The sequence below is a fragment of the Sorex fumeus genome, unplaced genomic scaffold (assembly GCF_029834395.1).
Source record: "Sorex fumeus unplaced genomic scaffold, SorFum_2.1 ptg000130l, whole genome shotgun sequence".
Taxonomy (NCBI): domain Eukaryota; kingdom Metazoa; phylum Chordata; class Mammalia; order Eulipotyphla; family Soricidae; genus Sorex; species Sorex fumeus.
In genome coordinates, this window is record NW_026606187.1 from 4,725,564 (window position 1) to 4,752,722 (window position 27,159).

Here is a 27,159-nt window from a genome sequence, read left to right on the forward strand (position 1 = left end):
TGGCGCCATAGTTTAACTCATGGTCCATTCACCTTTCTGCCACAAGCTGCCGGGTTATGGACTAAGTCCTTTTGCCTCTAGAGCCATGGCTGTGCCAGAGAGCCACTCGTCGGGGGCAACTCGTGACCACGGTAGGGCGTGAAGGATGAGCCGGTATCATCCCCCTTCCCATGAGACTGCAGTTGCCTCGTCACCACCGGCTCATACCTGGCTTTCCAATAAGCTCTGAGGTGGCAGCCACCTTGTATGCTGTCCAGATGCATTTCTGCCAATAGCAGCTGGGTTTCAAGATTCATGAGCCTCTGGGATCATGGTCCTTAAACTGCTTGATCAGGACCCAGGGAGGCCATTTGTAGGCAGTGACTCAGGGTCTTGTTGGGATGGGGAGGAAAGGGCCGGTTCCACCCGCATCTGGTGAGACCCTGCATGTCTCGTCACTGCAGGCCCAAACCTGACTGTCCTGTGGACTCTGGAGGATGGCGGTCACAGGGCCACCAGGGGGAATAGGCCAAGGCACGAAACCTGTTCCCACCTGGAGTGGCCCAGCACCAGTAACCTACTGCAGGAACAGGCCGCATTTCTGCCAAAAGCCTTTGGGTTCCGAGATTCGTTTTGAGTCTCTGGGATCATGGTCGTTAAGCAGTTCGATCAGGAATCAGAGAGGCCATGCCTCCAATTATATAGCTGAGCCCGAGGTGGTTTGTGGGTGTATCTCCCACATACCTAACTTTTGGCCGTTGACTTTCTTGGTAAACTTTGCCCCAAGCTTCTGGGGTCTGGCCAAAGGCACAGCAGCAATTTTGGGGTATCTGGAAGTGTGAAGGCGCCATCAGGCTCCTGATGCACTTGCCTCACAGGTACAGATTGACCTGCTGGCAGCACCATACCCCCAGGTTTTTTATCTTTACTTTTTTTGATATGATGGATTTTGTTGATTGATTTTGTTGATCTTCAAGCTCACTGATCCTGTCTCATCTTTATTCATTCTTCTGCTGAGGACACCCACCGAGTTTTTAATTTCATCTACCAAATCCTTTATTTGTGACACTTCTTTTTGTCGCTTTTTTATTTCTGCTCTCATTTCTTCCTGTATTTTCTCGACTATCCTTTCCACCGTTTCTTTCATTTTTTTCCTTTAATTTTCTGGATGTCTCCTCCATTGACTCTTTGAGTAGTTCCTTGAACATCCTCGGTATTTCATCTCAGAATTCTTTATCAGGGAGAGCATATTTGTGGGTAACCCTTGTTAAGGATTTGGGACTCTTTTCTTCCTCCTCTCCTCGTAGTGGGGATTTGCGCTGTTTCTTCATGCTGTTGTGGTTGTCTAGAGGTAAAACCTTGGGGTTCACTAGCACTGTTCCCTCTTATCATGGGAAAGGATTCTGAATTAGGTCGGTCGATGGTGGTCACCCTTCTCTCTTTCTAGAATCTGTCCTTCCTCTCATGCATTATTCTGTGGCTTTTTACGGGCATCTAGTGAATAGAGCCTGTGATTCTAACCTTTTAACAAAACTGGGTGGGTATTGGGCTGGGGTTGAACCTATAGCAAACATCTGACTTTTGGGTGTTGCAGAAAATTTGGTGAACTTCATGGCAGGACTGGGATTCACAGGCATGACTCGAAGATGAGAGTTGAGGTTTCAGTGCACTGAGCTGTCAGGGTGAATGAGAATTGGGAAGGAGAGGGATAGTGAACACTAAGGAAAGGGAGTTTTATGAAGGGGGTTTTGGGGTGGCCCAGGAGAGTGGATTGCAGGAACTGATTCCCACATCTCTGGTAGGTTCTCATTTTGACAGACCCTAAGAAGCACAGCCATTCAATCTTCTCCAGCTCCTAGTGGCTACTAAAGGTTGCTGTGAGTCCTAGGAAGAAGGTTGCTCTGATGGTTTCATTGGGAGGGTGAGCACAGCCTCTCCTTCCAGGTGTGTCCCAGGGATAACCCCTGGGCAGGGGGAAAGGATAAAATTAGTTCAAAAAAGAATGAGTGACCCTTCTGTGTTTTCTTGAACTACAGAATACATAGTGGTGTGTATATATTTTGTGTGTGCTTATTGAGGTAAATATATTTATGTGACAAACAAATTCCCTAAAAGAATATTGTTTCATCATTATAGATTTACATGAAGTATCTGTGTCTCTGATGTACCAAGAACAGAGACATTTGGTGATATTATTGTTTTTACTCCTAGAAAGAGCAGCAAAAGGGAAAGGCAACAAAAATTCAGTGTTAATAAAAGTGGGAAAAGAAACTTATTCCTGATTATTCTGAGTGTTTCAACAGAAACACCCAGAAATTAGGTGTTATCGGGTGGGACAGATTTAAGAGCAAGATACTTACATTTTAAGTTGAGTTATGAATAAAAGGAATTTTAATTTTTCAGAAAAACATGTCCACAAGAGCACTACCACACACGCATGCACACAACACACACACACACACACACACACACCAGTTTTACAGTTTTAAGAATATAGTTGAAATTAATATAAAGTTCAGGTTGAACTTGGGTTGGTTCCAAAACTCAAACCAAAATTCCGCATTTCTAAGAGAATCTTTGCACCAAAAACACTTAGAATCCAAACCCATAAAGGAAAAACATTTGTTAAAATACACACTTTTTTTTTCTTGTTCCATCTTAAAATACGAAAAGATCATGGAGATAGTGCAATGACTAGAGCGCATGCTTTTCTTGGAAAAGGCAACAAGCAATTTAACTACATTAATACAGGTTTTAGATATGCATCATTTGTAGTTCAATTCCTGGAACTACACACTATCTTGAGACACCACCTAAAGGGACCCCAGGCACAAACACAGAGCTATGTGTAGCTCCTAAGCAGACCAGGTGTGGCCCAAAAACAGAGAGAGAGAGAGAGAGAGAGAGAGAGAGAGAGAGAGAGAGAGAGAGAGAGGAGGCAAAAGGGGAGAAGGAAGAGAAAGAGGAGGGAGGTGAGGATTGAAATGAAGCAGAGACAGAGGGAGACAGAACTTCTGCTTCTTGTTGGGGAAGATGGCGTCCCCAAAGCAATGTGAGCAATCTAATCATCTCTCTAGATTAATGGAAAATAATAAGCAGACAAGTAGATTGAAGTAGATTGATTCTTGTTGGATTGGAAGATGTAAAAAGCTCATGAAGCTTCTCTGTTTGGATATAGTTCTTTCAGGTTTTTATATTGTAATTTGGATACTGCAAATAGTAGAGTGAGATTCAGAAACTGTTTTCTGTTTGATTTTCACCTATAGTACAATTTTCCATGGACTCCATTCCTACACCTCTCACATATACTCAGTAGTTGATTTCCGTTGTGGCAGAACGTATTTCCTAGGCTGGACATCTTGAAAACGATGCAAGAACTAATTTTTATTAACTTGTCGCTGTCACTGTCATTCTGTTGATTGTCAAATTACTCGAGAAGGCCAGAAACATCTCTATTCCTCCAAGCCCTGAGATTTTAGCAGATTTTTTTCTTACTCATCTTTTACCAATGATTGGAGGCTCTTTCAGGGTCAGGGGAATGAGAACTATGTCACACAGTGAAGAATGCTAGAAGTGGATGGGCTAACATTAGCCCTGGATGATCTGATCTTTGAACCAGTCCAGCAGGTTTTGCCCTAACAGCCCTTACCTCTATTTTATTAACTTATTTACATCTAATCTCCCAGTTCATTAGTTACCCAATCCAAAAATTATTTTGTGATCTCTTTCACTGTCCCCATATCCCAGCCTAATCCTTCATCTTTCAGTAAAGTACAAATAATGTCAGATCCCCCACTCATCACTTTAACTAAAACATAAGCCAAGCACAAAGCAAGAAAGGGAACTCTAAAACAAGCCCTATGGAGATTATCACCCAAGAGTGGCCGAGATTAGTACCAGGAGTTTTGCTCCATGGCTTGGAGGCCAGTCACACATTCTAGGGGAAAAGGGAGCTCAGATAGGGAAAGGAGCACCAAATAAAGGGTGTTCGGAGGATCCTCCCAGGATGGGAGAAGCATGCTGAAAGTAGACTATAGACCGAACACGATGGTCACTCAATACCTCTATTGCAAACCACAACACCCAAAAGGAGAGAGAGAACAAAAGGGAATGCCCTGCCACAGAGGCAGGGTGGGATGGGGGGATGAGGGGTGGGAAGGATACTCGGACCCGTGGTGGTGGAAAATGGGCACTGGTGGAGGGATGGGTGTTTGATCATTGTATAATTGAAACCCAAGCACAAAAATTTGTAAATCTACAACTGTACCACATGGTGTTTCACTAATAAAAATTAAAATAATAATAAAAATAAAACAAGCCCTATGGCTGAGGGGAATCACCCAGACAAGAAAAATTTGAAGAGCACCTCTTAGACTGAAACCTTCTCGAAGAAGGAGTAGTTGTCACACACTAGATGAAAAGTTTGTTGGTCCTGAGCCAGGGCTATTCCACTGCTGTGGAGCAAGCAGACAATACTCTCAGAACACCGGGAAACTGGTGCTAGGCCCAGCAAGCAGGAAACAGTTCCTGGAGGTGTTGGCGGAATGGAAAGCAGGCGAGGATGGGGACACTGTGTGAATCACTGGGGTGGGTGCTGGCAACAGCAAGAGCAAGAAGAATGTTAAAAAGAAAAAAAGCAGCAAGGGGCTGGAGCGATAATTCAGTGGGTAGGACGGTTCACGTGACCCACCAGGGTTCGATCCCTGGCATCCCATATGGTCCCCCAAGTACTACCAGGAGTGATTCCTGAGTGCAGAGCCAGAAGTAACCCCTGAGCATCGCTGGGTGTAACCCTAAAAAAAAAAAGCCAAATAATCATAAAACCAAAAAAAAATCTTTAAAAAAAAAAAAGAACAGTGGGAAGAGAAAGCCTTTGCCCTTCTGTGTGTGCGCCTCCCAACAGAGCCCCTCCGGGCACTGAGAAGGTAATGCATACATCAATACCCGGGATAGGAAGGCAGGGGTAGGAAGGTTTGCGCTTGGACAATTCACAGCCTGCGATTCTAGCCATTAAACAATATTGGACTGGAAACGGCCGAGAGCAGCAACACAGAGGACCAGGGGAGCATCACAAACTATTCTGGGGAAGAGAGACAGTACATGGTGTCCAGTTAAGGCAGCGCTTGAAGGGGCAGTTCCCATGCACTGTGTAGCAGGGGCAGAGTCTAGGCAGAACATGAAGAAGAGTGGAAGAGGGTCCAAGGAGGAGAGGGGCTCTGCACCTTGAGGCATGGAACACTTTGGCTACCAGCCCTGTGCATGGTTTGTAACCCTCAGTTGGAGGGTATAAGGGGTGGGGTGGAGTGCAGCATTCAGAAGTTACTGACCCCCAACCAAGCTGGGGAGTCCCTGAGGCCTCCTGGACCTTCCTGGGACTGGCCCGATGAATGACCAAGACCCGGATAGGAAGAGGGGAGAGCCCGGGGAAGGTGTGGGAGGTTGGCTAAGAACCCAGGCAAGCAGAGGGACCCCCGGAAGAATCTTTAGGCTCTGGGGATCTTCCGCAGCTTGCAAGGGTGAGGGGGTTTGGCCCCAGGTTCTGAGGGGGTCAAGGGTGATGGGTGAGTCCATCGGGCTCCAGGAGAGGGATGAAGAGCTCCAAGAAGGGCGAAGGGGACTAGGTAAGGGAAAGGTTGAAACTGGCAGCGCGGTGACGGGAGCCGAGATGCGCAGGGGGGAGAAGGCGCATGTGCTGGGGAGGAGCCGCGCATGCGCACCGAGCACAGGCGGAGGCGCGAGGTACCTGCCCCTGGGGAGCGGTTAGGGACCGCCTGTGCGGACACGTGACTCAGAGGTGCCCCGCGCGGTGTCTTGCCCTGAACGGTGAGTGGTCGGGACCGCCCGGAGGGACTGCTGTGTCATACACAAGCTCAATTCTAGGTTGGTGGTCTTTCTTTCTTTCTTTCTTTCTTTCTTTCTTTCTTTCTTTCTTTCTTTCTTTCTTTCTTCTTTCTTTCTTTCTTTCTTTTTTTGTAAGTGTCCATATGGTTTTCCAAAATGATTGGACCCATTGAAATTCCCACCAACAGTGAATGAGGGTCGCTTTGTCCCCACATACATGCCAACATCGGTTGCTTTGGTTCTTTGTGATGGGTGCCCATCTTGCTGGTGTGAGATCACCTCTCCTTGTTGTTTTAATGTGCATCCCTCTTATAAGTGATATGGAACATTTTTCATATACTTCTTGCCATCTGCTTGTCTTCGTTGTGAAAGATAGTTTTTTCTCTTTTTTTCATCTTTATTTCTTTTGGAGCTACAGGATTTATTCCTGGTTCTGCACTTAAGAATTATTCCCAGTGATGTTTGGGGGACCATACAGGATGCTGGGGATCAAACTCAGGTCAGCTGCATGCAAGACAAGCGCCCTATCTGCTGTACTATCTCTCTGCCCCCCCCCCCCCCAGGCTTTTTTTCTTGGTCGATGAGGATGAGTTTTCTCTCTCCTATTTATATCTGGTTCTCCACCAAGGTTTGGGCAGAGGTCAAGGATTCATATTGAAATTGGCCTTGATGACAGCCCACGTTTATGAGTGGCCGGTGTTAGCTGCCAGCCATTAGTTCAGTACAAGGGCCCAAGGGTGCCAGGCTGTTTGGCCCTACAGTGTTAGGGATTACCTGTGCCATGCCTGCAGAGCTTAGGGGCCTCCAGGGTTTACACCTGGTAGCTCTCAGGGCACCATGGGGAGTCAGGGATTATAAGTGCTGTACTATTTCTGGGTCTCTCTACGGCCTTTGTTATGTTGAAGTTACATACATATATATATGGGCTGGAGTGATAGCACAGCGGGTAGGTTGTTTGTCTTGCATGAGGCCGTCCTGGGTTTGATTCCTCCGTCCCTCTCGGAGAGCCTGGCAAGCTACCAAGAGTATCCCACCTGCACAGCAAAGCCTGGCAAGCTCCCCGGGGCATATTCAATATGCCAAAAACAGTAACAAGAAGTCTCACAATGGATACGTTACTGGTGCCCACTCGAGCAAATCAATGAACAACACGAGGACAGTGCTACAGTGCTATATATTCATATAAAAAAATCTGTGTAATGTTTTTAAAAGGTGTCAAATTTGGCAGATGCTCTTTTTCATCTACTGAAATGATCTGAATAATTTTTGCCCCTTATTCTTTTGATGTATACCACTTTTATTATTTTGATTTAATACACCAAAGTCTATCATTGTACTTCATAACAATGCATGATCCTATTGATATATGTGCTGTTGAATTCCGTTTGCTTGCATGTTTTAAGAAGATTTTCATCTCGTTTTTCAGGAAAAAGTGATTTTAGTGTTCTTTCTTTTCTTTTCTCTCTCTTTGTTTTTTATAAGTCTCTTACTAAAAGTTTCATCAAGATAATAATGGCTTCCTAAAATGAATTTGGAAGTGTCCCCACTTCAATTTCTGTGGAAATTTGAGAAGTATTAGTGTTAATTCTACTTTTTTAATTTAATTTTTTTTATTGAAACCCCATGGGGTACAGTTGTAGACTTACAAACTTTCGTGCTTGGGTTTCAGTTATACAATGATCGAGTACCCATCCTTCCACCAGTGCCCATTTTCCACCACCAATGATCCCAGTATCCCTCCCACCCCCCACCCCAACCCACCCCACCCCCACCCCGCCTTTGTGGCAGGGCATTCCCTTTTGCTCTCTCTTTCCTTTAGGGTGTTGTGGTTTGCAGTAGAAGTATTGAGTGGCCATCGTGTTCGGTCTATAGTCTACTTTCAGCATGCATTTAATTCTACTTTTAATGTTTGATGTAATTTCTATGCGTATATATCTGGTCCTGGAAACTAATAGAAAAAATATAACTTGTTGGTTTTATGTCTTCTGGAATAATCTTACTGATTTTACAAAATGTTTTACTGATATTTTTTATTTCCCTTTTGGGTTTTTGTGTTAGTGTGAAGCGAGATACTTTTTCTTGAGCAAAACATACTTAGAAAAATATGAGGGGAGAGAAGGAAAAGAATATCAGCTCAAAAGAGCAAGCAAGCAAGAAGACAGAGATAAGCAAGCAAAATACATGTTCAAGAAATAACATGGGCTACAAAAGCAAGCTTTTCCCTTGTGTTGGTTTTTGTTTTTGTTTTTTTCCATCTTTTTTGGGTCACACCTAGAGATGCTCAGGGTTACTCCTGGCTCTACAATAAGGAATTACTCTTGATGGTGCTCGGGGAACCATATGGGATGACCAGGATAGAACTCGAGTCAATGGCATTCAAGGCAAACACCCTACACACTGTACTGTGGCTCTGGCCCCTTCCTGGTATTTTAAACTAACTGTTAGAACTTCACTGGGTAGTAACCAATTTTATAGATAAGAATTTTCACTATTTCTAGTATATATATATATATATCTTTGAAGTTGATGAGGGGAAGATTAGAATATCATTATCTTGACATTTCCTCTATTTTTTTGGTAACATAACATTGAAAAGCCTTTCTTCTATTCTTATAGTTGAACACTCTATAGAAGAATGGGTTTATTGATTCTCTGCCAATTTTCACTGCTCCTCTGGAAAAATTTCACCTTAAAGGTAGGTACAAGCATCTATAGAAATGTCCTTAAGGGCTCATATTGTACTTCAGATTATTTGTATATTTGGATATTGAAAATCTAATTTTATGACTATAGGTAGCCCTTGTATATCATAAAACTTAAGTTTTTCAATATTATGATATGAGAAAGTTCAGAGAAGGGTCAGGGATGTGACTCAGTGGTAATGTTTTATGCTTTGTATGCAACAGTTCTGGGTTTGATCTGTGGCATCACAAAAAACAAAAATAAATTTTAATTGTTGAGAGGGGAGGAACAAAGTGTAATATGATATAATTCAGAAAATACTGGAATTCTGTAATAAAATTTACAAAAACTTAGTGTCAGAGATTATCATTTGTGAATAAATATCAGTACTCCTACATTTAAAAAAAGAGAGACTATCATTTGCATTGAATATATTTCAAATTAATGAAAACTATCTTTTTGTTCCGTTTTTAGACGAGGCATTTTTCTGATTTAATATTGGACATCCTAACAGCGTTGCTATTTCCAACAACACTTTTGCTATTCCGTGTAATTATTAATGTGCATGCTAATAACCCTCAAAGTTTTAGTCCTCACAACATCAGTACCCTGCCACATTTTCTCAAAAATTCTGAAGAGTGGGAACTGGTTTATGTACCTTCTGATATTGATGTGCTGGAAGATATCATTGAAAATGTGAAGAGCAATCTAAACATGAGTAATAAAGGTTAGAAATTAAGGTTTTCTATAGTACTTATTGAATATTTTTGAGGAACTGAAACAAGGTGAAAAAAACTAAGTTGGGGGCTGGGGAGATGACTTAAGGGGCTATACATTCTTTGCCTGTGGGAGCCCTGTCTTTGAGTTTCAGCAGCGCGTAGCCCCCCATGCACTACTAAGAGTGATCCCTGAGCACCGTGTTGCGAGTAATCCACAAGAATTGCTGGGAGTGGCTCAAAACTTTTAAAAACTGATGTTGAAAGTATCACAACCCTTGATTTACAATATAATTGCTGTAGAAACAGCATGCTGTTGGTGATAGATATCCGAAACATCATAGGAAACCCAAAGTGACTCACAGAAATATAAATTTTCTACAATGGTATTCTTTCAATAAACAATGATGAATATTTGGACATCAGTAACTGAAAAATGAAACCTCATACCTTATGCAAAAGTTACATTAAAATGTATCACAGATATAGAGGTAGCATTACTTTTTAAATTAGGAGAGGACATAGAAAAATGTGTATAACTTAGATTAGTTGAATTCTTTAAACATGACAGTAAAAGCATCATCCATGGAATTGAAAAATTGACAAATTGGACTTAGTATATATAAACATTTGGATCTTTTTCACCTTTTGACTACATTATATATTAGGGCTGGAAAGATTGTACAGTACCTTTATACACACATAGATATATCCAAGGCTAGAGAGAATACAGTGGGGACAGCACTTGCCTTGCATGTGGTCAACCTGGGTTCAATCCCTTTTACTACATACAGTCACTCCTGCAAGAGCAGTGTCAGGAGTAAGCCCTGAGCACAGCTACGTGTTGCCCTCCTCCAATATATATATTTGGGGGAGGAGAGAGAGAGAAAAAAAGAGAAAGAGAGAGAGAAGAGTATATACTTTGAACATAAGAGGTGGTAGGTTTGATCTTTGGTACTGCAAAAAAAGAATAATTTGTAATTATTTTCTCCACAGTCCACTTAGAATACTTTGCTACTACAATGTAATTTAAGATATTTTCTGGTATGTAGGAATTTTTACTATTTGGGGGGATACCACACCCAGCAGCATTCAGGGATTACTCCTGGCTCTGTACTCAAGAATCACTTCTGGCAGGCTGAGAAGACCATACGGGGTGCCTGGGATTGAACCTGGGTCAGCTGCATGCAAGGCAAGCACCCTACCCACTATATCATCACTCTGGTTCCCAAACTTTATCATATTTCCATCTTTGTATTGTAGTTTTATTTCTACATCAGTGCACAACTTTCCCAGAAAATGTTATATATCGCTGGAGTGATAGCACAGCAGTAGGGCATTTGCCTTGCACGCAGCCAACATGGCTGACCCGAGTTCGATTCCTCCACCCCTCTCGGAGAGCCCGGCAAGCTACCGAGAGTATCTCGCCCACACGGCAGAGCCTGGCAAGCTACCCATGATGTATTCATATGCCAAACACAGTAACAAAAAAGTCTCCAATGGAGATGTTACTGGGCCCGCTCGAGCAAATCGATGAACAACGGGAGGACCGTGACCGTGACCGTTTTATATATATATATATATATATATATATATATATATATAATCATACGATCATGATCATCCTGTTGTTCATCTCTTGCCTCAAGCAGGCACCAGTAAAGTCTCCTTCTTCCTAGCCCTGAGATTTTAAAAGAGCCATATTCAATGCTCTTTCAGGGCTAGGAGAATGAGACCTATCATTGTTACTGGTATTTGGCATATTGAGTATGACACAGGAAGTTTGCCAGACTCTGCCATGCAGGCAGGATACTTTCGGTAGCCTGCCAGGTTTTCCAAAGTAAAAACAAGATAATAAGATGTCGCATGTGGCCGCGCGCTTCCAGGAGCTGGATTTTATAGTCTCTGGGTCTTGGCCGTTGATGGCATCACCTGGCGCCGGCAACAGCTGGTGGGTGTAATGCCTACCTACTGGAAGATGAGGAATCTGGGTGGAGAAGGTCCAGACCCGGTCCGAGCAGGCTCAGAGATCTAAGCCCCGGGACCTGCATGCCTGGGTTCCTCTACCGGTTCCTTCAAGTGTGAGGTTTGTCTGGATGTGTGGAGAGTGGTCTCAGCATGGCTGTAGCTGGAGGTCTTCGGCTGCCGGGGCTCTGCTCTGGGTGGGGAGGAAAACTCAACCCACCCCCCTCCAAGGGGCCCCTGTGAGGACAGCCAGGTGCAGGGGCAGGAGACTCTGTGCTGTTCTCTTCCGGGAGCTGGATTTTATAGTCTCTGGGTCTTGGCCGTTGATGGGACCACCTGGCATCATACATATATAACAATTTATATAAATGTGAAATGTTACGTTCTAACTAAATAAAAACTGTTTATTTAAATATTTGACTGGAGCATAGCAGGTAGGGCGTTTGCCTTGCACGCAGCCGGCCCAGGTTCAATTCCTCTTCCCTTTCAGAGAGCCCAGCAAGCTACCAAGAGTATCCTGCCCGCATGGCTGAGCCTGGCAAGGTCCCCATGGCGTACTTGATATGCCAAAAACAGTAACAACAAGTCTCACTAAGCAGACGTTACTGGTGCCCACTTGAGCAAATCGGTGTACAACAGGAGGACAGTGCTATTTAAATATTTACCATGGTGGGGAGCTGCAGAGATAGCAAAGTAGATAGGGTGCTTGCCTTATGAATTCAGTCTCTGGCACCCCATATGGTCCCCCCGTGTCTCACCAGAAGTGATCACTAAGCAAATAGCAAGAATAAGCCCTGAATAGGCCCAGTATGCCCCCCAAACAAAACAAATATTTACTATGATTATTGCTTTTGAAGTTCTATGTCTTCTTTTGAAAACACTAATATACTTTCTGTATCTATACATCTGCCTATTATAAACCTTTCTATCAATAGTTTTTTATAGGTTTTCTTTAAATTCTAATAATGCCACATATGGTCTTTTGTGATAGACTTCTTTTGTTTAGGATAATATTTTTTCATGTAGGAGTTCTGCTATTTATTCAGCCACTGATTAGCTGATTAAATTGGGCATGAACTCCATCTTACTTTTTTTTCATAATTTTATTTATCTATTATTTTTTCTTCTTATTTTTTTATTGAATCACTGTGGGAAAAGTTACTAAGCTTTCAGGTTTAAGTCTCGGTCACACAATGATCAAACAATTCTCCTTTCACCAATACTCATTTTTCACCACCAAGAACCCCAATATTCCCCCCCTACTCCTCCCAATGCCTGTGAGGTAGATGATTTCACTTAACTATTCTCTACATTGATTACATTCATTATTTCAACAAAAGATGCACCATTATTGTTTAGAATTTACCCCCAACAATCAGAATTGCTGAAAAGGCATTGTGAAATACTTCATTTTCTATAGCTGGTTATGAGAATCATATAATCTCGCATGGCCACAATAGTGGCCTTGCGATATTGGATTTCTGCAAAGAGCCAGATAATTACGAGATTGGTTTCTGTGCGTCTGGTGTTATGGCTGTGCCGGAGAGCCGCTTGTGGAGGGCAACTCGTGACCTCGGTAGGGTGCAAAGGATGAGTCGGTACCGGCCCCCTTTCCATGAGACTGCAGTTGCCCCATCAACGCTGGCTCATACCTGGCTTTCTTATAAGCTCTGAGGCTGTGGCCACCTTGCTACTGGGGGTGGGAGGGAAAGGCAGAAGGGAGCAACAGCCTTTCCCTCCCGGGGAGGCATGGGGCCATGGTTTAATGCATGGTCCATTCACTTTTCTGCCGCAAGCTGCTAGGCTCTGGAGTAAGTCCTTTTACCTCTGGATCCATGGCCGTGCCAGAGAGCCGCTTGTTGGGGGACAACTCGTGACCTCGGTAGGGCATGAAGGACCAGCCAGTACTGCCCCCCTTCCCATGAGACTGCAGTTGCCCCCTCACTGCTGGCTCATACCTGGATTTCCAATAAACTCTGAGGCGGTGGCCACCTTGCTGCTGGGGGGTGGGGGGGATGGTGGAAGGGAGCAATGCCCCTTCCCTCCCAGGGAGGCATGGCACCGTAGTTTAACGCATGGTCCATTCACTTTTCTGCCACAAGCTGCCGGGCTCTGGATTAAGTCCTTTTGCCTCTGGAGCCATGGCTGTACCGAAGAGCCGCTCGTGGGGGGGGGGGGGGGGGAGGGGGGGGAGGGGACTCGTGTGACCTCAGTTGGGCGTGAAGGACGAGCCAGTACTCTCCCCATTCCCATGAGACTGCAGTTGCCCTGTCACCACCGGTTCATACCTGGCTTTCCAAGAAGCTCTGAGGTGGCGGCCACCTTGTATGTGGACCAGATGTGTTTCTGCCAAAAGCCGCTGGGTTTCGAGATTTGTTTCTGAGCCTCTGGGATCGTGGCCGTTAATTAGCTTGATCAGGAGTCAGAGAGGCCATTTGTAGGTGGCGACTCAGAGTCTCGCTGGTATGGGGAGGAAAGGACTGGTTCCACCCCAATCTGGTGAGGCCCCGTGTATCTCATCACTGCAGGCCCAGACCTGACTGTCCAGTGGACTCTGGAGGATGGTGGGCCGTTAAGGGGAACAAGCCAAGGCATGAAACCTATTCCCACCTGGAGTGGCCCAGCGCCAGTAATCTGCTGCAGGAACAGGATACATTTCTGACAAAAGCCTTTGGGTTCCAAGATTCATTTCTGAGTCTCTGGGATCATGTCCGTTAAACAGTTTGATCAGGAACCAGAGAAGCCATGCCTCCAATTATATAGCTGAACTGGAGGTTGTTTGTGGGTGTGTCTCTCACATACCTAACTTTTGGCTGTTTACTTTCTTGGTAAACTTTGCCCCAAGTTTTTGGGGTCTGGCCAAAGGCACAGCAGCAATTTTGGGGTATCTGAAAGCCTGATGGTTCCATCAGGCTGCTCGCCTCACAGGTACAAACTGACCTGCTGGCGGCACCATACCCCCATAGGATAATATTTTTAAGGTTCATCAACTTTTTAGCATACAGGAACATTTTATTTCTTTCTACTGATAACCAATTGTGTGGATGTGCTACCTTCAGATAGTGTAGCCTTTACAGTTGATAAATATTTGAATCATATCCACCTTTTGACTATAAAAAATTTTCCTCATATTTTATGTGATGTGTAGTTTTATTTCCCTAAACTATATATCTTGGAATAGAATGAATATGTCATATGCTAACTCTGTTTAACTTTTGAAACACTGCCATACCATTTTGCATTCTAATCAGCATGAAGATTCCAACTTCCAACTCCTTACCTAGTATAACCTGTATCTTTTATAACAGCCTTTTTGGTGAGCTTGGAGTAGTATCTCATTGTGATTTTGATTTTTCATTTATGAATCACTGTCCACTGTCCACTGTCCTCCCGTTGTCCATCGATTTGCTCGAGTGGGCCCAGACATCTCCATTTTGAGACTTCTTGTTACTGTGTTTGGCATCTTGAATACGTCATGGGTAGCTTGCCAGGCTTTGCTGCGCGAGCGAGATACTCTCAGTAGCTTGTCATGCTCTCCGAGAGGGGCAGAGGAATCAAACTCGGGTTGGCCATGTTGGCTGCTTGCAAGGCAGACGCCCTACCCACTGTGCTAAATTTTAACACATAATATTTAGATAGACTTCTGTTCATGTAAAAATAGTAACTTAACTCTCAGGAGTGATCATCAGTCATTTTTATTTAAGTAAAAAATATTTTCCTGTCTACACAGTTCGTGGCTTTTCTTCAGAACTTGAGCTTGATAACTACATTAAGTATGACAATATGTCCAAAAAAATTTTGGCTGCGGTTGTGTTTGACTTTGACTTCAAAAACAACAGTGACCCTCTACCACTTCAGGTGAGAAATTTTTATTTTGCGTTTTACAAGTTAATATGTTTCTTATAATCACGCTTCTCACTTGCAGGATTTTTAATGCATATGAAATTTTTACCTTATTTTCTGAAGAAACTACTTTTTACTTTTTACTTGTACAAAATACAAGAATGAATCCGGATCTGAGAAATCATGTCTGTATTCCTTCTCTTTATTCTGATAAGGGAAAAACACTATCTTCCATATGCAAGGCCTTTGATTCACAGAAAACTGCCCAAAAAAAATTTGTCAAAAGATGGCGAAATAAACTTATAGAAGCATCTACATTTTTACTAACTTACTGTACTCAAGAAAAATTGTAAGATATTATTCTTTCTTTGAACAAAGCACAGAATTTAAGTCGTTTTATAAATCTTTAAAGAAAACTCTTAAGGGGCTGGAGCAATAGCACAGCAGTAGAGCATTTGCCTTGCACGCAGCCAACGCGGGTTCGATTCCCATTTGGTCCCCTGAGCACCGCCAGGAGTGATTCCTGAGTGCAGAGTCAGGAGTAACTCCTGAGCATCACCACATGTGACCCAAAAAGCAAAAGCAAACAAACAGACAAACAAAAAAACCTCTTAATTCTCAGCCGAATTGATTTAGAACTGGGACATCTGTGATCACTGAGGAGAAAGACAGTACTTTGAACTTTTTGTTTTTTTAGCAGCACTTAAAAACATTCTCTCCAGGTGGTGATGAAATAAATGGTCAATCTATGAAATCTAGACCTGAAGCCAAATACTGAGTCTGTTACACAAATGCTTCTCAGTAGAAAACATTAATTAAATCACTAATAAGATATTAGACATTTTCTAAGTATGCCATTCTTTCATGACTCCATTTTGTGCTCCAATTTCTTTGAGTTCATTAACTCAGAATAATCCATATGCTGGTAATTTACACTCAGCAATATACTTTATCTTGAAATGTCTTCAATTTCAAGTTTTATTCTCATTATTGATTAATGCTGTTTGTGTCCGCAAATATTTTAACTCTGCTTCTTACACCAAAATCTTTAAAGTTGAGTGGTAAGTTGCTTGGTCTGATTTTTTTCCCCCAGTTTTATTGAGAAATAATCAACATATAATTTCTTGGAAATTTAATATGGATAATGTAAAACATGTATAATCCAAACTGGTTACCACGCTAATTTTAATGTATTTAATTAATTTCTACATTAATTACCTCACAGAATTGCCATTTTTGTGTGTTGTGAGAATATTTAAAATACATAAGTTCTGAGAAACTAGTGTTCAACTTGCTGCTTGATTTGTGTAATATGAAACCTAAAATTTGTTGATTTTTTTGGAAACCAAGTGCTGATAAGTTTTGATGCCAAAACACTATTTTGAACATATTGCCAACCACATGACTTTAGCTATGCTTCCTCCCCACGTATGATTCCAGAGTTTTACAGATTCTAGTTGACTTAGCTACTCTAAGTTTGTGGCACATCATAATATAATTTTTTTCTTTTTCTCTCTTTCCACTCATAAATTTTCACTTCATAGGAAATTTCCATCCATAAGTAAAGAATGACTCCATGTAACTTCAGTAAAAATATAAATCCAGACCCATGAGTTTATTCTCTTTCCTTTCTCTGCTTTACTATGCCCCATGTATGCTTTGTAATTTCTAGGTCTTATAAAATTACAATATGCATCTGTTTTTTTAAATTTTTCTGATGAGGGGCTGGAGCAATAGCACAGCGGGTAGGGCGTTTGCCTTGCACACAGCCGACGCGGATTCGATTCCCAGCATCCCATATAGTCCCCTGAGCACCGCCAGGAGTAATTCCTGAGTGCAGAGCCAGGAGTAACCCCTGTGCATCGCCAGGTGTGACCCAAAAAGCAAAAAAAAAAAAAAAATTTCTGATGATCTTTTTACTAATGAGTATCTTATAATAATCTTCACGGTCATGGTCCTCCCGTTGTTCATCGATTTGCTCGAGCGGGCCCAGTAACGTCTCCATGATGAGACTTCCTGTTACTGTGTTTGGCATATCGAGTATGTCACCGGTAGCTTGCCAGGCTCTGCCATGCGGGTGAGATACTCTCGGTAGCTTGCCGGGCTCTCCGAGAGGGGCGGAGGAATCGAACTCAGATCGGCCATGTTGGCCACTTGTAAGGCAAACGCCCTACCGCTGTGCTATCGCTCCAGCCCTATAATAATCTTATTATAGCAATAATAATAATAGTGAGAGCTGATCCTGTCATAATATTGGCCAATGGGGAAATGTCTGGAAAACTCAGTAGAGTACAAGGAAATGTACCTTGGAATTTCTAGCAGGTGGCATTATTACCACGGTGTTGAAACTGACAAACAGGATGTTTCAGTGATTTTCAAGTATAGCTATGATTGGAGCAATTTTTTTGCCTGGCACGTCATTTCCAGGCATTCAGCATCACCTTGATGACACACGTATTGCAACAGATGAGTTTCCTCTTAGACAACTTTTCCATATTTCTAACATTTGCTCTTCATTATAGTATAACATGACAAAAAAATGTAAGGTACCAAAAGTGACCTAATCCTAGGCTCAAATTACAAAAACAGAAAGGCCAGGGAGGGGCGGAGCGATAGCACAGGGGGTAGGGTGTTTGCCTTGCACTCAACTGACCTGGGTTCGATTCCCAGCATCTCATATGATCCCCCGAGCACCACCAGGAGTAATTCCTGAGTGCAGAGCCGGGAGTAACCCCTGTGCATCACTGGATGTGACCCAAAAAGCAAAAAATCACTGTCAGTGTCACTGTCATCCCGTTATTCATCGATGTACTCGAGCAGGCACCAGTAATATCTCTATTCCTCCCAGCTCTGAGATTTTAGTAGCCTCTTCTTACTCATCCTTACCAACGATTGCAGGCTCTTTCAGGTTCAGGGGGATGAGACCTGTTATAGCGGGGAGCTTGCCAGGCTCTGCCTGTGCGGGTGAGATACTCTCGGTAGCTTGGCGGTCTCTCTCCCTCTCTTTCTCTCTCTCTCTCTCTCTTTCTCTCTCTCTCTCTCTTTCTCTCTCTCTCAAAGCAAAACTAAATAAATAAAATAAAAAAAGAAAGAAAGAACAAAGAAAGAAAAAGAAAAAGAAAGGCCAGGGAAGAAGAGAAATATTGTAGGGGAGTAAGAGATTGTCTGGGGAGATCATGGAGACAAGGGTCAGTAACCTTGGACACATCATTGGTGTAGAGGCAAGACACCTGTGTGCATCTCAACTGCATATGACCCAAACTACAATAATTAAACATAGAAATGTACCTGTTAGAGAGGTGGGCGGAGGGGTGGAAGGGAGCCTGGAGACACTAATGGAAGAATACTGACACAGGCCATGGGATTTGAGTTGGACATTATTTGCCTGAAACTATTTTTGACAGCTTTGTAAATCATGGTGCCTAAGTAAAAGATAAAAATAAATTAAAAAATAAAAATAGCTTGTTTTCTATTTTTCTCTTTAGGTAAAATATTATCTGCGTTTTTTCAGGACACAGTGGAATATTTCCTCATTAGAGATGGTAGACTGGGCAACGTCTTTGCTCTTTCCTGTTCGTCCTGTTGCAGGACCCAGGAACCCACAGTTTAGCGATGGAGGAAATCCTGGTGAGCAAATGCTTGGGCATATTATTTCATTGACATCATTGTGTACTAATAGACACACAGAAACACATTGTTTTACACATATTCCCAAGTAGTGCTCAAGAGGCCTAAGGGCCACTTCTGAAAACTCTCAGGTAGGTTGGCCAGCAGTTCTATGTAGGACCTGTAAAAGTGGTGCTGCACAAGCCCTGCAGTGCTGAATACTCTGGGTCAATCCAGCAATATTCAGGGGCCTTAACGAGCTGCATTTAGTAATGTTTGAGGGGCCATGAGGTGCCAGGGATTGAACCAGGTTTGGCCGTGATAGAGAAAAAGCCTTTGTTAAAATTTTGAGATTGCCTGTGATAGTTCTACTTTCAATGTTTTGGAAAAAGTTCGTATAAAAAAGTTTTTATAGCAATGGTATTGACTTAGAGATGAAAAAAAAAAACAATAGCAAGATAGGGAAGGATGAGACCAAGGTGGTCAAAAGGAACAGAATGAATGCATAAAAATGGAATGAAGCACGGTATTCCATAAGGGGTCTTGCTGTGAAAATTCACTGGAGAAAACATCCATCACCTTAGGGAGACTCGACTCTAAGGCAGAACCAAGGAGAGCATTCCTGGGTGGTAGGAGGGGAGAAGCAGAGATGGAAAGAAAAGGGTTTCAAATCCAGTACTAACACTAACGTAGGACATGAGGGAACTGATCTCCAAAAAAAATAAACCACAAACAGCCTCTCTGGCTCCTGATAAAGCTGCTTAAAAGCCATGATCCCAGAGACTCAGGAACAAATCTCGGAACCCAGCAAGTTTGGGCAGAAATCCCTCCAGATTTAATTGTTAAAATTTCGGAATTCCAAAACACATGGCCACTACTGTGGCCACGCAACATCATGTGTAATTTATAATCAGCAATAGAAAACAAATTGTCTACGGTTGCCTTTTCGGCAGATCTGAGTGTTGGGGTAAAATCCCAAATAATAATGGTGGATCTGGTGTCGAAATATTGAATGTAATCAAAGTAGAGAGAGAGTAATGTGAAAATCATCTGCCCCATAGGTAGGGGGAGGGTTTGGGGTAGGGGGTATACTGGGATTTTTGGTGGTGGAGAATGGGCACTGGTGAATGGGCACTGGGTGTTTCATCATTGTATGACTGAGACTTAAACCCAAAAGCTTTGTAACTGCTCTTACGGTGATTCAATAAAAAATTTATAAAAAGGAAAAAAAAAGTAAGGTGGAGTTCATGCCCAATTCAATCAACCTAATCAATGGCTGAATAAATAGCAATACTCCTACACTCAAAAGAATGAAAAACAGAACATCAGTTTTGGCACTTGCTAAGTTGAAAAGACTTGAGTCACAGTAGCACTGTGTGCAAGAAGAGAGCAGCAGTTCCTAAAGTGACCCACCCCCCATAGCAATGCAGTCTCAGCTCCACCAACGGGCATGCCTCCTAAGCTGACACTGCCCTGTCCCGCCGCACTCCCCAACAGATTTTACTAAGCAATTAGACTTTTCACAGCACTAGTTTGTCTATCGGTTCTCAGGAGTTGCAGAATATTAGAACTTCTTAAGTTAGACAAATGATGGTGCAACCACACTGGCCCCAGCTTGGAACAGCCATTTAGGAAGTGAGGACCACCCAACCAAGTCCCACCCTCAGTTCCAGTTATCAGGGGGTAACAGCTTAAACTGCCAGCCCAACAGACTCCCAGTCTTATCTGTGCTCTTGGCGGTTAAGATCCTCAGCTTTGCCATTCAGGCCCCACCCTTCAAACTTCTAACAATTCTGTGTATCTTACCACCAGGATTCCTCTACCCATTGAAATTATCTCTCAGACTGGAGGGGGTTATATAAATATTCCCAGACAAGCAACAGCTAAGACATTTGTTGCCTCTACACCAGCACTGCAATTTTGAAGAAAAATACACAAAAATATGAATAAAATAATAAGTTTTTAGAAACAGAGATAGTACATTTGGTAAGATGCTTATCTTGCATGTGGCTAATGTAGGTTCGAACCCCAGCACTGCATATGGTCCCCCAAGCCCCACGAGAAATGAGAGCACAGAATCTGGAGTAAGCCTTGAGCACTGTCAGGTGTAGTCCAAAAAATTGATTAAAATGAAAAGGTTTTTGGGGCTGGAGAGATAGCACAGCGGGTAGGGCATTTACCTTGCACGCAGCCGACCCAGGTTCGATTCTCAGCATCCCATATGGTCCCCTGAGCACCGCCAGGAGTAACTCCTGAGTGCAGAACCAGGAGTAACCCCTGTGCATCGCCGGGTGTGACCCAAAAAGCAAAAAAAAAAAAATGAAAAGGTTTTTATATGAAAGGAAGCTCAGCCTAAAATAAGACACACTACTGAATGGGATCAAATATTTACATACCATCATCAGATATTTATATATGTCCAAGATATATAAAGCACTCACAAATCTCAATAATAAAACATCCAATAATCAGATCAAAATGGAGAAAGGAGATGAATGAACTCTTCCCTGAAGAAGACATTTGGGTGACCAACAGACATATGAAAAATTGTTCTTTGTGACTTATTACCAAGGAAATGCAAATCAAAATGACAGTGGGATGCCCTCTCACACCAGTTATAATGGCACATAAAAAAAAAAACTGGAAGCAACCCATGTTGTTAGGAGATGTGATGAAAAAAGAATTGTTCGTTCACTGTTCATGGAAATGTCATCTGGTTCAGCCTTTCTGGGAAGCACTACAGGTATTCCTCAAAAAAAGTAAGACTTGGGGCTGGAGGGATAGCACAGCGGATAGGGCATTTGTCTTGCATGCAGCCAACCTGGGTTCGATTCCCAGCATCCCATATGGTCCCCTGAGCACTGCCAGGAATAATTCCTAAGTGCAGAGCCAGGATTAACCCCTGTGCATCGCTGGGTGTGACCCAAAAATAAATAAATAAATAAATAAGACTTGAGCTTTCATATCTCATAGTAGATACCAGTGAATATACTTTTGGGCATGTGCCCCCAAAACAAACAAAAAAGTAATTCAAAAACATTATATGCACACCCCTGTACACTTAGAACAATAGAATACAAAAGCCAGGCTATGGGAATAACACAAATTTCCAATGACATTTGAATGAATAAAGAAAATGTCAGTTGAACAAATAAAGAAAACATGCTACTTATAAGCAGTGAACTACTATGCAAGCATAAAACAAGTCATGAAGTTGACTGCAGCGCAGATGGAAGTGGAGGGTATCATGGTAAGCAAAATAAATGAGAGAGAGAAGGACAAATACAGATATCTCACGCAAGTGTGGCACAGAGACATTTTTAAAAACAAAGGAATAGATTGTATCGAACAAAGGCAAACCCTTGACCTTGGATTACAAAGAGATTACTAAACCATCAGGGTAAGAGTGGGAGGAATAAATGGACTAGATGCAACATAAGGACAGTTTCAATTTCTGCTAGAGGTGACATAGGTGTAGTCTTAGATAGTTTGGTGGTAACAGAGTGCTTTATACACAAATACCATAAGCTTTAGCACTAACTGTATCCATGATAGTGTCTAAAATTACTTTAGATATTTCATCAAGCAACGTATTTCTAATTCATGTATCAAGGAAGTCTCAGAAAGATTAGAAAAATTAAATTTAATAAAGAAAAAATATTCAGATTCACTGAGTATTTGAAGAATTGGAGGGAGGTGGTACAGCTAAAGCAATGCTTCAGAAGACTTTTGCAGTTCCTCTAAGGACAGAAAAGCTTAAAATTATGAGTTTCAATATTTAAAACTTGAAGAAAAGCTGCTTAAACTCCTGGAAGCCTTTTAGCTTTATGGCTGACTTTGTTTCACTGAAACAGTTTTCCTTAGAGACCATTTTGTATTATTCACTACAACATGTCAGTATTTAATTTCTTTTTACATTTCTGGGTCTTAATCTCTCTAATGTTTAAGTATGCATTCTTTTTGTAACTATAAGTTGCATTTAGGAAACCCACCATTTTTATTAAAGGTAATTAATTTGTGTAAAATAGGCATCAAAATGTACCTCTAAAAAATGCATTTTACCTCTGTGTCAAAGCTATGGTAGTTTCCCAGAGTAACTATTTGGTTAGCCTTGTTACAATAATAAATTTAGGGTTTATAGGTGACAAGCATAATTACTTAAATTAACTTGATTTTTGTGTCTCTGAACATTTGTCTGCTTTACTTAAAAATTCTTATTTTATCATGCAGGATACATCAAAGAAGGGTTCCTGGCTGTACAGCATGCCGTAGATAAGGCCATCATGCTGTATCATGAAAGCAGTGCTGGACAGATGTTTGATAATATCAGTATCCTTATACAGAGGTTTCCATACCCACACTTTTCTAATGATGGATTAATTGCGGTCATGAGCTCTTTTGCCCCTTTGATGTTCATACTCATGTTCTCTCCAACTGTACTTTCTAGCATGCGATTCGTGGTGTCAGAAAGAGAAATGAAATTAAAGGTAATCAGAATTATTTTTCTGATAAACTTTCTATGAATAATTTTTTAGAACTGTGTACATTGTATCACATCCCTATGACATAAAATTCAAATATAGAACAGAAAATACTATACGGTGAGGTATAGTCACCGTATCAGTTTTCTATGTGAAGGACTTCAGAAATAGACTTCCTGCGGGAACAGCATAAAGGGAAAACTTGAAGCAAGGAAGGAGATTTAAAAAAGGTTACTAGAAAGTGTGAAACCATCTAGAATAACTGAATCAAAAGCAACTTACATTCTGGCTAAAATAATATAATCATACTTATGCCTCATACTTATGCCTACTTATACTTTTTGCCCTATAAAAAGATAAAGGCCCTCCCGTTGATCGTCAATTTGCTCGAGCGGGCCCAGTAACGTCTCCATTGGAGACTTTGTTGTTACTGTGTTTGGCATATCGAATACTCTCGGTAGCTTGCCGGGCTCTCCGAGAGGGGCGGAGGAATCGAACTCGGGTTGGCCATGTTGGCCGCTTGTAAGGCGAACGCCCTAGCACAGTGTAAGCGTTCGCCTTACAAGCGGCCAACATGGCCGACCCGAGTTCGATTCCTCCGCCCCTCTCAGAGAGCCCGGCAAGCTACCGAGAGTATCTCGCCCACACGGCAGAGCCTGGCAAGCTCCTCGTGATGTATTCAATATGCCAAACACAGTAACAACAAGTCTCCAATGGAGACATTACTTGGCCCGCTCGAGCAAATCGACGATCAACGGGAGGGCCTTTGATTTTGCCCTATATAATAGAAAAATAAAAGGCATGCTAAAAATAAAGGTACTTTGGAGGAGAGTGGTGGGTACACTGGTGATAGGTGTGGTGTTAGAAATATATATATATATATATATATGTGTGTGTGTGTGTGTGTGTGTGAAAGAGTATTGTAAATCACAGTACCTCGATCAATAACAACTTTTTTAAGTAGTTCTTTTTTATTTTTATTTTTTTGACTTTTTTGGGTCACAACCAGCAATGTGCGGGGTTTACTCCAGGCTCATGCACTCAGGAATTATTTCTGGTGGTGCTCGGGAGACTATATGGGATGCTGGGAATCGAACCCAGGTCACCCACGTGCAGGGCAAACATCCTACCCTGCCTCCTGCCCCAATAACAAGTTTTTTTATGTAGGAGTACTGCTTAGCCACTGATTAGGCTGATAGAATTGGGCATGAACTCCAACTTCCTTTTTTTTTTTCATTTTTTATAATTTTATTTATTGAATCGCCATGAGAGTAGTTACAAAGCTTTCAGGTTTAAGTCTCAGTCATACAATGAAACACCCATACCTTCACCGTGCCCATTATCCACCACCAAAAACCCCAGTATACCACCATCCCACACCCTCCCACTACCTGTTGGCAAATGATTTCCACATTACTCTCTCTCTCTACTTTGATCACATTCAATATTTTGACACCAGACCCACCATTATTATTTGGAATTTTATCCCAACACTCAGATCTGCTGAAAAGGCAACAGTAGACAATTTGTTTTCTATTGCTGGTTATAAATAACATATGATGTCGCACAGCTGCAGTAGTGGCCGCGTGATTTTGAAATTCTGAAATTTTAACAATTAAGTCTGGGGGGATTTCTGCCAAAAGCCCTGGGTTCCAAGATTTGTTTCTGAGTCTCTGGGATCATGGCCGTTAAGCAGCTTGATCAGGAGCCAGAGAGGCCATTCGTGGGCAGTGACTCGAGGTCTCTTTGGTATGGGGAGGAAAGGGCTGTCTCCACCCCCATTCCATGAGACTCCATGTATCTCATCACTTAGGGCTCAAACTAGACTGTCCAATGGTCTCTGGAGGATGGTGGCCACCGAACCACCAAGGGGAGGCAGGCAGAGGGATAGCACCCTTTCCCCCTCTGGGGTGGCCCGGCGACAGTAATCTACTGCAGGGACAGGCGCATTTCTGCCAAAAGTCGCTGGGTTTCGATATTTGTTTCTGAATCTCTCGGATCATGGCCATTAAGCAGCTTGATCAGGAGCCAGAGAGGCCGTTCATGGGAGGCAACTCGGGGTCTTGTTGGGATGGGGAGGAAAGGGCCAATTCCACCCCATCTAGTGAGGCCCTGCGTATCTCATCACTGCAGGCCCAAACCTGACTGTCCTGTGGACTCTGGAGGATGGCAGTCACAGGGCCACCACGGGGAATGGGCCAAGGCAAGAAACCTATTCCCACTTGGAGTGGCCCAGCACCAGTAACCTACTGCAGGAACGGGCCGCATTTCTGCCAAAAGCCTTTGGGTTCCAAGATTTGTTTCTGATTCTCTAGGATCATGGCCATTAAGCAGTTCGATCAGGAACTAGAGAGGCCATGCCTCCAATTATATAGCTGAGCCAGAGGTGGTTTGTGGGTGTGTCTCCCACATACCTAACTTTTGGCCGTTTTCTTTCTTGGTAAACTTTGCCCCAAGTTTTTGGGGTCTGGCCAAAGGCACAGCAGCAATTTTGGGATATCTGGAAGTCTGAAGGCGCCATCAGGCTGCTGATCAGATAAATAATACTGCTATAAAAATACAAAATGGAATTGCTAGAAGTAGCTAATTTTTTATAAAGGAGCAACACATGTGAAGTAAAGCATGGAAAGCCTCTTCAGTCGGTGGTGCTGGGAAAACTGGACAGCTACATGCAAAAAAATTTTTTTTAAAATCCCTCAGACTTCTCTCTAATGCCAAGCACAAAAGTCAGGTCAAAATGGATTAAAGACCTCAGTTTCAGACCTGAATCCTTAAGATACATAAAGGAGAACCTAATCGCCACCAGGCTCACTGTTGGACCCCACAGGCTCAGACGAGACACTTGCATGAATGCATTTGTTGAAAAACTCAGGTAGGAGGATTTTGTGACAGAAATCTCTAAGCTTTCACTGTGTCAGGGATGGGTGACCGCCCCCCCCATTCCTCTGCTCTCCCTGGAGCCTGGCAGTCATGCCCATGAACTGCCTCCAGAGCTCACCAAGTAAGCTCATTAACCAGCCATGATACAGAGACTCATAAATAAATCTCAAAAGATTTTTGAGCTGCAATCTCAATCTCAAGCTGCAGAGATGCTTCCAGAGTCCAGAGTTACCATCCAGTTAATAATTCAACCCCAGTTGTATCACCCCATCAAAATTTTAGAATTCCTGCAACATGCAGCTGCAAACGTGGCTGCATGACATCTCTTACTCCACATCAACGACATATGAGGAGTACCACACCACATTGGATGGGATGTAAAGTAAAAGGCAACCACAAGGCTTAACCTGTGAAAAACATGTTAGTAATGTTTTATACAAAAGCTTAATGGCTCCGGCTTGAGATACAACAATCTTCACAATTTCTTTTAAGGCAGTCTGTTTTGATCATTTTTAGTGAATTAAACCATAACCAGCAATACAAAATAAATCCTTTAGGGCCAGCTATTGGGATAGACCTGGGTTGTGGTTGGGGAAAATAGGAAATAATGGTGGTGAGGAGGTGTAATGGTGGTGAGATTGATGTTGGAATATTGAATGTAATAAATCAATGTGAACAATTTTATAAAAATAAAATTAAAAAATTTTTAATTTTTTAAAAATGCGGGCAGAATCTCTCCTCCATGACATTGAAGAAACTAAAAGAATCTTCAAAGATGAAACACTGCTGACCAAGCAAATGGAAGCAAAGATAAACAAATACATTAAACTAAGAAGCTTCTGCACTTCAAAAGAAACAGTGACCAAGATATAAAGACAGCCTGCAGATTGGGAAATATTATGTAATACCCACCTTGATAAAGGGTTAATATCCAAGATATATAAGGCACTGGTAGAACTTTACAAGAAAAAAAAAACTTCTCCACCCCCATCAAAAAATGGGGAGAAGAAATGAACAAAAACTTTCTCAAAGAGTAAATACAAATAGCCAAAAGATACATGAAAAAATGCTCCACATCACTAATCATCAGGGAGATGCAAATCAAAACAACGAGATATCATCTCACACCACAGAAACTAGCATATATCCAAAAAAGCAACAGCAAC

General features: G+C 42.4%; 1 protein-coding gene across 1 annotated transcript in view; it reads left to right on the plus strand.

Annotated features, from left to right (window-relative positions):
* Nucleotides 1-8,455: 8,455 nt before the first annotated feature.
* Nucleotides 8,456-27,159, plus strand: part of LOC130045925 (phospholipid-transporting ATPase ABCA3-like) — a 105,407-nt gene continuing 86,703 nt past the window's right edge. Inside the window, 5 exon segments of the mRNA XM_056138807.1 lie at nt 8,456-8,515; nt 8,977-9,229; nt 14,914-15,041; nt 18,512-18,653; nt 22,863-23,119. Of these exon segments, the coding sequence (XP_055994782.1) occupies nt 8,456-8,515; nt 8,977-9,229; nt 14,914-15,041; nt 18,512-18,653; nt 22,863-23,119 (840 nt within the window).